The 12,156-nt window shown below is 37.8% G+C and overlaps 1 protein-coding gene across 4 annotated transcripts in view; it reads right to left on the reverse strand.

The window, feature by feature from the left end:
* Positions 1 to 577: 577 nt before the first annotated feature.
* The window catches only part of Nsun3 (NOP2/Sun RNA methyltransferase 3), a 49,891-nt gene continuing 38,312 nt past the window's right edge, over positions 578 to 12,156 (reverse strand). For all 4 annotated transcript variants that reach the window (XM_076943059.1, XM_076943056.1, XM_034514778.2 and 1 more), the window contains exon 6: positions 578 to 4,228. In XM_076943059.1, the coding sequence (XP_076799174.1) occupies positions 3,925 to 4,228 (304 nt within the window). In that variant the 3' untranslated portion in view covers positions 578 to 3,924. The remainder of the gene's footprint in view (positions 4,229 to 12,156) is intronic.

Genomic DNA, 12,156 nt, shown 5'->3' on the forward strand with positions numbered 1-12,156 from the left:
GATAGTCTAAGTACCATTGTGAGGCTGGAGAGGAACATCAGACAAGGGCCTCATCCTTGCTTCCAACCCCAGTGCAGTAATAAGCCAGGAACGGGAGATTGTGAACCATTGATTTGAACCAAATAAACGAGTTGAAAATAAATTGTGCTGTCTGCTCTATTTGTCCCTAAAGTCAAAATTACCTAACACATAGCACAAGTAGCGCCATTCAATTGCATCAAAGGACTTCTTGGCGTGTAATACAATTGTCACCAAGCATTCCGATTGTCTCTTGTATTTCAGATATGTTATATTAGCTTATGCAGATGACCTGATGCTTCTCACCAGGCATATAAGCTTCTTGAAGAAAGGTCTATTAGGCCTTGATTATTTATTCATGTACCATGTATTCAGGTAGCCATTTTTTATACCTACCTACATTCCATGAAAGCATATTTTTTATAGTACCACTGGGGGAATAATATGTAATTTAAGTATAAGGCTAAATGGATATATGTAATGGGATAAAGAAGAGTAGGGCCACCTTGACTCCAAACCATGAACAGTATCTTATGCTTTAAAAATTCAGTACAAACCATTTAAATGCATTACATTTATTCTTGGTCTATTTGTGAAACTAGTGGCTGTTCAGTGTGCTGATGGCAGGGTGCAGTTAATGTTGGTAGGTGACCTAAATTTTAGGAAGCTGTTTGGAAAGTGACTTCATGCCACAGAAAGCGGCATCTATTATTCCTCAGTTTTCCGTTGACATTGCAAGGCTGCCCAAGGAGCCATTCTTCAGCTCACCATCTGTAACAGAGAGGGAGGCACAAAATACCTCCATGGGAGAATCCTCAGTATTACAATCATGAGGCATACTTCCTCAGAAGAGGACTGAAATATTTCAAAGGCTTTTCTTCCCCAAGTACTGACCAAGCCTTTGCTGCTCTGGGAATAGAGAACTGTGCATAAACAGAAAACTGAAGAGTGGAGAACAGGCATAAAGGCAGCCACTTATCTTGAAGATTACACAATCCATACTGAGTGACACAACACAGTGACAGTAGGAAGGGCTGGCAATGGAGCGAGCTTGCATCTGGGTTCTCTTCTTAAGTTGGCAGTGTCCTTGACAAACATAACACTGGGCTTTGCTTCCCTCATTTACAGAGAGGAATACACACTCATTACCAATGGCTGTTCAGTTGGTTGCTTGCTTGTTTTGAGACAGTATCTCCCTTTGTGGCCAGCCACTGCCAGGCCTCTGCCTCCCAAAGACTGATTTACTGACACCTCTCACCACCATTCCTGGCCATAGTTACAAAGATCAAAAAGGGCATCATAAAGACTTCAGTCGCACATGTAATGCTAAATAAATCTTTGCTGTTTTGTTACAATCATCTTAATAATAAAGCCAATGAATATATGTAATGAGACATGTATTTTCATCAATCCCAAGACAGTCACGTTCATTACCACACCTAGTGTTCATTTTAAGTCTCATGACATATACTGGGAAAATAATGACACTGAACACAACTCAACACTTGTACTGTGAAATTTTACATTGGGGTTAACTTATACAAAAGCACTTTTAAAACTACAGAATCCAAAGACAGGAATTGAAACAGAAAAACAAAACACTACTTCAAACTAAAACAAACAAAGCCCTTTTCTGTCATTATTCTTCTTTAATAAGTGGATACACTTGATTGGCCCAAGAGATAAACATTTACTATAAACACACTGGTCAGATATATTTTAAGATATTGTTGAGAACAAAAGTAGGACGGTGATTTTTCCTAGGGTGTCCATTCATTTGACTCCAGTTATACAGGTGTACAAAACAGAAAGTATGTAATGAGCGGCCTGATGAACAGAACAGAACAATACTACTCAGCATCAGTACAATTTTGTACTTCACAGTTGACTTTTTACGCAAATTTTTGGGCTTGAGAGATGGCTCAGCAGTTAACAGCACTCACTGTTTTTACAAGAGATGAGGGTTTGATTCCAAGGACCCATATATTGCCTTACAACCATATATACCTCAGTTCCGGACGATCTGAAGCCCAGTTCTGACTTCCTCAGGCAACAGGTATGCACATGGAACACAGACATACATGCTGCCAAGACATTCATACATATAAAATAAGATAAAAAATAAATAAATAAATCTTAATATAAATAAAAAGCTATTTTCCAACTTCAAGTATGCTTTGTAGTTTTCTCTCCTGCTCTAACCTTCCCTCCTTCCCTCGGTCTTCTCTACATTGTCCTTAAGGAGGCTCTTGCTAGGCAGCCAAGGCTGACTCGAATTTACAATTCTCCTACCTCAGCCTCAAAAAGGCTGTTATTACAGGCATGCACTGACATGTCTGCCACTATGATTTTTCTTAATAGTTGGAAAAATATGTTTGGATCCAAGTGAAGCATTTCTAAAGAAAAATTTATGATTGAAAATTGATTTAAAAAATTCCCAAGTATAAATATAGAAGCACACACAAAATTCTTGGGATATATGTAAATAGCGACCACTCTGAATGGTTTGGGGTCTTGGTAATGAATAATTAACTTTTACATGGCATCTTCTACATTAATATGTGACATCACACTCTCATTTAGCATTTTATAACCAAGTGAAATAAAAAGCCCCTCCAGATTGCAACTGTAAGATAATCAAATTCTGTAGTACTCATTATGACTGCAATTATGTAACAAAATACTCCAAATATAGTTCAGTTATTGCCGTTATTAATCATTCTGGTTTTGTTTCAAGTGCTTGCTTTATAGCCTGCTGGATATTCTACAAGCTGAATGTCGAAAGTCAAACTCATGCGTGTGAATCTGTTGTTCTAAATGCCTTTCAACATAATTTACCCTTTCAATTTGTATTTGTGAATAAAAGAAAATGGGGAGAAATAAAGCTGGTGTCAATAGAGTCACTGACCTTTGCAGTAAACAGAAGACAGTCCTTAACACAAAACAACTTTGCAAATAAGAAAACCTATTTTGCTAGAACTAGAAATTGTGCTGCTTAAGAAGTTAGCCTTAGAATACCAATTATTCTTACAGAAAGAATCTGCAGACTTGATGAGGAAAGAGTAAAAGTGTTGGCAAATACACATTTTTAAAGGAAAGATTTAAAACACTCAGGTTATAGAATATGGTCCTAAACATTTTATGCACGGAACTCAGTATTCTAATTAATTTAACTATGAAATCCCAATTAAAAGACAAAAAATTATTATACAGAACCAACACCATCTGTCCCACTTTAAATCATCACTATACATATATTTCGAGGAACAAAATTATACCTGGAAATTTCTTAAGCCTATGCTCAGTGAGACTGAAATACTAACTAAAAAAGATCCAAATGGTCCTAGGGAAAGAGGCTGTGTAAGTATTTAAATACTAACTGAAGAGGCAGCTCTGATGCTAAGATTCTGTTCCCCAATTGGTTCTTGATCTCTCAGAAAAGAAGGCATGGGCCAATTGCTGGGTGGAAGGAATAGGCAGGACTTCCTGGCCCCTGGAGGAAAAGAGACAGATGCAAGGAAGGAGAGACAGAGTTCACTGGTCTTCTGATGGAGAAAAGTTGACCAGCCATATGAGATTGCAAAATGGAGTGGCCACACAGGCTGCTCTCAAAGGGTGGTCAGGGGAGTTTTGCAATTAATGTTTAGGGTGAGTGGGAGATGCGGAGCTAAGAGTATTGATAAGGGCATGCTTTTCCAGGTAGGAGATAGTAGTGCACAGCAATTGTGCCAAGAAGGCAAGCTGAAAAGGAACAACCAAGTATGTGTGTCTTTTATCTGTGAATTCAAGGGAAGCTGAGTGGGGACTGGTAGTGTGGCCCATTTACAGAACTAAGGCACAGTAGCTAAAAGCTGTACATAACTAACACTTGGTGAGGAGCTCAGAAAATATACATACAATAACACCTCAGCATGGCTTACAAAATTCACCTTGCCATTTTCCTGTATCCATGCCTTTTTTCAGTTTGGCTATATACATCGGGCCCCAAGCTTTGCCCTTGACAGGAATCACCAAAAGGCTGCATTTCTGGTCAGTGGGGGCAAACGTGAAGTCTTGGGAGAAAGTCCTTGCTATCCCACTAATGTCCACAGGAACGATGTTACTGTCGGAAGTCAGGATCTCACTGATCACATCTTGATTTTCAGCCTTAGAAAGTGTGCATGTAGAGTACACGAGTAACCCTCCAGGACGTAAGGCCTGAATTGCAGACCTGTGTGTAATGGGGAAAAGGAAGAGATGAGTTAGGTACAAGAAGCAAAGTAGGGGATCTGAGTCAAGGAAACTACATACCAGCCTTACTCTGGCTCAGGATACAGTAACTGATGGTTTTCTTACCCTAGTCATAGCTTGTTGAATTTATCACTTTAGAATGGGAAATGGCAACCAGATAAATCAAGATGGAACAGTCAGAGAAAGTGAGTTTTGCTGATGGTTTGTTCTTTTAAGAATAGGGAGAAGGGGAAAGAAAAATGGATAATGTGTTTGCCTTTTGAGTCATGGAATTAAAATACGAAGCAAACTCTTTAATTGAAAAGAGACAAAGTAAATCATTTATCTTACTCTATATACTCCAGGTTTGCCTATCATGTAAAATCAGAAGGAATTCATCTAGGAACAAGGGATAAACAATTTGTGGGGCTCTAAGGCAGCTGTGGTGGGCCATTCCTCAAACCAAAGACCTTTGCACTCTATCTTAAAGGGATCCTCTAGAGCAGTGGTTCTCAAAGTTCCTAATGTTGCAACCCATTCATTCAGTTCCTCATGTTGTGATGATTCCCCAATCATAAAATTATTGTCATTGCGACTTTGTAACTGTAATTTTGCTATTGTTATGAATCATAATGCAAGTATTTTTGGAGGTACAGGTTTGCCAAGGGGGTCACGACGCACAGGTTGAAAACCACTGCTCTCGAGTAAGGCCGCAGCTTACCATAGTGTGATATTAGCAGAAAAAAAGCTCCCACTCTTACAGACTGTATAGTTACTTATGTAATAATAATACATTGTTGTTTTATTATAAATTTAAAAGGTATAACCAAGGATTCCCAAGAAATGATTGGCCAATATATAAGAAAACAAACACAAAAACAGCAAAAATGTGGCCTAAGAAGAAACTGACAATTCAATTCAGGCAACAAAATGACACAATAAACATAGAAAGATCAGCAAAGATTGGTCATTCAGTATCATTAAAAAAACAGAAAGAAGATAGCTCATAGACATTTAATTAATATATGTTTACACAAATAAGGAAGATTCTGTAGAAGCATTTGGAAATTAAAGGTCAGCATATCTCCTCCCCTCATCTTCAAAGTGGAACAACAGATAGAGTCAAAATAAGATCAAGCAAGCTTGTCCAAAAATTCAATTAATGAAATTGGGAAAATAATATACAAAGTTTTGGGAATATGAGTTGAATTAATATAATACGAAGATAACTTTGCAGAAATAGGACAGAGAAATGACTCATCCAAGAGGCTATCACATTCATTATTATTCATGTAACACCTATTATATGCTGGGTATCTAGGTACTGGACATGTGTCAATGACAACATAAACACTAACAATTTAAAACATCTCCTACCAGGTGTGATGTCTTACACCTCTAATTCTAGCACCGGAAACTCTGAGGAAAGAGAATTGCTATGAGTTTGAGGCTAGCCTTGGCTACATAGTGAGTACCAAGCAAACCAGGTTTACACAGACAGGCTACCCTGTTGCAAAAAGCCCCAGGGAAAAAACACACTATATCCAATAACAAATGTTCTGCCCTGAAAACACACATATACAAGTAACACTGTATAGTCTGAGCAGGTTATGTTTTTAAATTTAGAAACATAGAGATATGTTTCTATGAAACATAGAAACATGGAAAAATATATATATATATTCCACATTTCTTAGTGGAGGGAGAAGAAACTGCAGTTGGGATGTAATATATGAAAGAAAAATTTTAAAAAATGTATCAAAAAATAAAATATCTAGAGACCTCGGGGGAAAAGCCTTCGTTTTCACAAACAGCAAATTCTTGCAAGTGTCCCAGGGAGAGCAGCTATGGAAATCTGAGTAGTCCAATGAATGAACTGAGTCTCTTCCACAATGGTGTGTAAACACACATTGTCTTTCCATGGAACTGAGTTGGGAAATGGGCTCTTTAATGAGATAACTGAGTTGAAACCCAATCATTGGAGAGGATACACTAATCAAATTTAGCTGATATTGTTATGGGAAGAAATTAGATACAGAGGTACAGAGAAAGGAACATGTAAGCAATAGGAAAAGAAGTTCTGCAATCCTGGAGTGAGGCTTCAGAAGAACCCAGTCCTATCAGTGTCTGTGGCAGATGTGTAGCCTGTCTGTCACCTGTCAGAAAATAGGTACTTCACAAGCTACACTATGTCATGGTATACCATGGCGGGAAATGTAACTCTAAGTGAGACTAAATAACGACTGGGCCAAGCAGATGTGTAAATGATGCACATTCGACACTGCAGACATAACCATTAAAAAGTCTCGAAGGCATGGCCAGGGAAAGAGGACAGCTGTGTGGCTAGAGGCAGGGGAGACAGGAGGGTTATCATGAGATGAGATCAGACAGAAGTGCAGAGGGGCCTGCTACTGCTGCATAAACTTCCCATGTACATTTGCACTGCAATACATCATTGCTAAAGGTTAAAATGCTGAGAATATGGGAAGATAATAAATGCCTCCAGAAGGAAAAGGGAACACTAAGAAATGGGTCATATCAGCATTCAGAAATCGGGCTGACAACAGTGGATAGCAAGTGAATTCCATTTGCAGCTGACCCTTAAAAAATATCCAAGAAGAATATAGAAAATCTCTGATGCCTCTGAAATTCTTCCTCTAGCAAACAAAAGAGATAAGCCAAGGAGGAGAAATAGAACCCATACAGAGTAAATACAACATGGAACAGTGAAGAGCAGGGAGCCTCAGAGAAAGAGTAGTGTGTGAATTTTGGAGCAAAGCCTCATTAGGCTGCAGAGAGGGAGGTCTCTATGAAGAGTGACTGACGGGTGAGAGAAACCTGAGGATCTGCCAAGTGCAGCTGGGACAGAGAAAGTTGCTGCTCCCACCTCATTCGTTCCAGGAAAATTCAGTAATATTGCTATATTAAAATTGAACTAACAGAAAGAAATTTACTTTTAACACATTACCCATGTCTGCAATGAATGATAGAGTTATGAATGATAGACTTAAACAACATATACCCTTTACTGATTCTCAAATGTTCAGAATCACTCAATAGACTGATACTAGGATAATGTCTTGGATTGTAGATAAAACCTCAGAAGGAATAGTACCAAGATTGACAACTATGAACATGAAGACAGCATCAAAAGGTACTGTGGAATAAATGAGAGAGAGATACTTGTGGCAACATCGGCATACAAAGATGCTTATTGTAGGAAAAGAGAAGAGGTACTGTCCTAAATTATTTGACAGACAGACAGACAGACAGGCATTAACCAGTAGTAGATTAGGAAATGGAGGTCTTGGAGCTGACTCTGGGAGAAATGGGTAATTTGGTGCCCAAGTACACTCTACTCAGTATCAAATGAAGTCTGTACAATCAACAGTCACAGTATGACTAAGGATATGGGGTACAGGGTCACTGTTATGGTTTGTATATGCTCAGCCCAGGGAGTGGCATTATTAGAAGGTGAAGCCCTGTTGGAGTAGGCATGGAACTGTGGGTATAGGCCTAAGACTGTCATCCTAGCTGCCTGCAAGTCAGTACTCTGCTAACAGCCTTAAGATGAAGACATAGAATTCTCATCTCTTCTTTCACCATGCCTGCATGGATGCTGCCATACTCTGATCTTGATAATAGATGGAACCTCTGAACCTGTAAGCCAGACCCAATTAAATGTTGTCCTTATAAGAGTTGCCCTGGTCATGGTGTCTGTTCACAGCAGTAAAATCCTAACTAAGACAGTCAATGTAAGTGCTATAAATACAGTAGCAGGTAAGTAGTCGGTGCCTAAAATCTCTAAAAGAAAAACAATATTTAGAGATCTGGAATGTTCTTTAGAGAATTAGCAGTGACCTGGAGAATAAATTAAGAAGAGAAATATGGGAAAGTCATTGCTTCTGAAAGCATAGGAGGAATTGTGGCAGGAGGACAGAGCACATTTAATTACACACTTAATCGTATTTCTAGATTTTTAACTATATGGTTAGTTTTAATGATATAACAAATGACAGGAGAGATTTACCAGAAGTATAAGTATCTAATTTTTCTACAGTCATTAGTAGTTTTTGTATAAATTCTGATTGTTAGGAGATAACTTAATCTCCAAACGGCCTATGCCCTGAAAGCCCAGACAGCTAACATTTTCTAACACCTACATTTTGTAGATTTCCTAGGCATTCCTTTGCTGAATAAGTGTATTGTACACACAGAGCTGGGGAATTAAAGTGACAAACAGCAGTGGCAAATGCCAAGGAGCATTTGATGGGAGTCTCCAATGTTCTGCCTAAGATTTTGACATTAATCTAATTTATATTTTTTTAAAAAGCCTTTGTGTTATTCCTCATGATTCTTTTTATAAAAATTAATGTGGCCAGCAAAGTTATGCCAACCTAAGCTTAGAAGATAAATTATGAATGCTGGAATGAAAACAAAATAGAAGAATCATCCAATACTACAACACTATAGACATTAATTTAAATTTGCATCAAGCCAGGGACATATTGTTTGTAAATAGTGAGGCTTTGGTGTCCTTCTGTGCAACGTTAATGAGAGGGGAAAACCAAAACCTCACCCTTACGTGATTAAGTACTATCATTGTTACCCATTGGAGTTAAGACTAAAATAGTCCTTTTAATGAGAGTTTAAAGATATCTACATTCAATACTGCATATATCTTGTGCACAGTGACTATCTAATGTATTTTTAAAAATTGTACTCCTACTGCATGGTCAGTAGAATAATCATAAATGAGTATGGGTGTAACAACGTTCTGGTAAGATGAAAACACAATCAGTGGCTTACAGTATTGAAGCCAAATCTCCTGCAGGTCTCTGGAGCCTACGGATGATAACAGGCTTCAAGAATACAATCAAGTGTGTTTCTATGCTACATCAGTCCTGGGAACTCTGCATCAGCAATCCTTGCTTTTCCTTTGCTTGGTTTTTTAGCATCCATGTACCTTGGCCAGGTGATGAAGTCATTCCAACCTGAAGTTTGTCATCAGAGTTCCTAGTCTACCTCTATGCTTCATTCTCATGTGCAAGGATCTATGTGGTGACTCTGGCCCACTGAGATATACAGGACAATCTCCTCATGCCAGGATCACAGTTTAGTCAAATCTAAAATATTTTCCCGCTATTCTGGTGTTAGGATACTAGTCACCGCTGTTCCCACTTCAGGGGTGTTATCCTATTGATACTTCCAATCTCTGATGTCTAGATACAAAGACCTTCCCAGCACTGTATGTGCACATACTGCAGAAAAGAAAATATGGATAAATAGTTTTTAGGAATAGACAGCATGTATGAAGCGTAAGTAGGCCCTCCATGGCAGACAACCCTCAGGTATGTTTTTAAGCAATGTAGTTTGGTAAACCTTATCAAATGTACTACAAAGGTAATATTTAGGATGCAAAGCATTTAAAGACCAGAGAGTTGAATAATGCATTTGGGCAAATCAATATTATGTTGGGCACATAAAAAGATAAAGGAAGAACAGATTAAAAACAAACAAACAAAAAGACCCTGAGTGAAATTAACAGGCTCCTTGCTCCAACATGAGCTCCTGTGGTGTGTAGTTACTGTTTTCTGTCTTTATTGAAAGAAAAGAAAATTAAACTATCATGCTAACTTTCTCCAAAGGAGCAATGGCCTTGCATTCTAGACAACCCAAGGTTTTCTAGGTTAACTAGATCTTGGTAAATGTAACATTATTTACCTGTACAATAACCACTAATCATGATGCCTGAAATTATCCCAAATAATGTTGCATTAATACACATTATTCACCACTGAAAAGTAGAGGAGGAAGGCTTACTTACAAGGTAAAGTAAGGAAAAAGACAGCATAGTATCCTGCTAACTACAATAGAATCAAAGGTGTTTATCCAATCCTCAAAACTGTTACAAGTCTCCATTTCTAAATGAGAACTAACATATTATCCTGGGAGATGTGTGTATGTGTGTATACATACATACATGTATGTATTATCACATGATATATATCATGTGTATACATATATAATATATATATATAATGTCCAAGTATAGCATAAAATTTGGGGAAATCCTGTTCAAAGAAGCAGAATGCCACACAATATAATCTCTCTCATTTTCTAAAGCATCCATAGGCTTCCAGAGGCTTCCTATATAAGTGTTCATCAGGTTTATTAAACCCTATTTGAAATATAAAGTAAACTTCTATCTCAGAGCAGTGTTATAGTAAACAGAGCCACTCCTGGTTAATGGTAATAGAATAAAATGCAGTGGGAAATGCCTTATAAGAACTGCTAACAGAGCAAGAATGGTCACTAGTCACAGACAGCATTCCGCTTGCCCTGGTGCTTTACAGCAGATCTAGAATATCTAGTTCTCTTCAAATCTTTGATTGCTTTTTAGTGCTTTATAGAAAGAGCTGAAATGCATCTGATGCCTAAGCATCTAGTTAATGAAGCATCTGAAAACAAAGCCAGACAAATTCCTACTGTGGAAACCATTACACAGAAGAACATTTTGAGTTCTTAATGTAGCAAAATCCTTACTGTATCTTTGGAAGCTTACAAAGTATACTCAAATGAGACTTTCCCTTGTATTTTATCACTAAAACCAAAAAGCACTGAAACGTATAGGTCTTTGTTTTTAAAGTTTTCTTTAGTCTAAAAGTACTAAACTTATACAAATCTATTTACAGTCAAGACCTCTGGCATATGGTGTAACTCTTTCCATGTTTTGCTGAGTGTTAACATGTTTGGTTAGATTTCACAGTGCCCCTCTAACTCTGCAAGCAAGAAGCAATTGTTCAGCCAAATATGGGCTGTATTCTTTTTCAAAATCCATCCAAATCTCTGAGTTCTAAAAACAACAACACTATACCTCAAGTGTTTTGAATCAGATTTTGAGCTTCTGCCTTATAGTCAAATAAGCTTCATTGAAGTTTTATAAAATAGAATCTGTAATCTATCTACAAATAACAACATAGTTATTCACTGAGCATTTTATTCAACACATTGTACAAGCAGACAATTGAAATGTTAATTTTAAAGGCATCAGAAGGGTGGATGCACCTGGCTCAGCGATAGCACTTGCTCAGCATGCATGAGGCCTGGTTCAATCCCCAGTCATCTCGGGCAGATTAAAGAATCATCAGACAGGCCGACCTACTAATAAGCAGTCTATGATGCTCACCAGTGCTTTCTTATCCTAGAGAAACTAGATTTTGTTTTTGTTTTTGTTTTTGCAAGTTATCAAGGGTTCCATCCCCTTGGCATCAAAGTGCTTTAATTTGTGTGTTTCTTTCAAAAATTGAACAACAATAACAAAAAAAAAATCTAACCATGAGAACGTTTCCTATAGGTACTAAATGAAGCCAAGTGTCAAGGCATCCCTTTTTTTTTCCCCAAAAATTAAACTCTCTGCTTATCATCCTTCAAGGGTCTACTAACAGAACAGCTTCAAGCATCAAGAACCCTTTGAGACACTGACTCAAACACAAGATGAGAACATGCTCTTCTCAGCACAAGAGAGTTCATCATTAAGTTACAGAGTCCCAGCTATCAACACATGATTTACAGAGAACAAAAAGAAAAGGCAAAAGGCGACCTGAATTTAAATCCTTGAGGGAAAAACATATGCTTTCATAACAGCACATGTTTCATGAACTTGGAAAGCTAAAATGAACTAGAAAATCAAGCAAGTCTTAGTACCATGAAAGCTAGGAAAATAAAGCAATAGAAAAGCAATGGAAAATTCAGCCAAGATTTAACACATGACACAGGATGTCCTGTCCTATCTTCCCTATGGCAAATCTCAGTCTCGGAGAATACTCTATATGTAAATACCTAATATTTAAAAGCTATATATTCCCCTTTCTCATCTATTCTTCTACTGCCTGATTAGAAAACTTGGCATTCAGTGGGGAGGGTCAC

Source organism: Arvicanthis niloticus, chromosome 12 (genome assembly GCF_011762505.2).
Source record: "Arvicanthis niloticus isolate mArvNil1 chromosome 12, mArvNil1.pat.X, whole genome shotgun sequence".
NCBI classification, from domain to species: Eukaryota; Metazoa; Chordata; class Mammalia; order Rodentia; family Muridae; genus Arvicanthis; species Arvicanthis niloticus.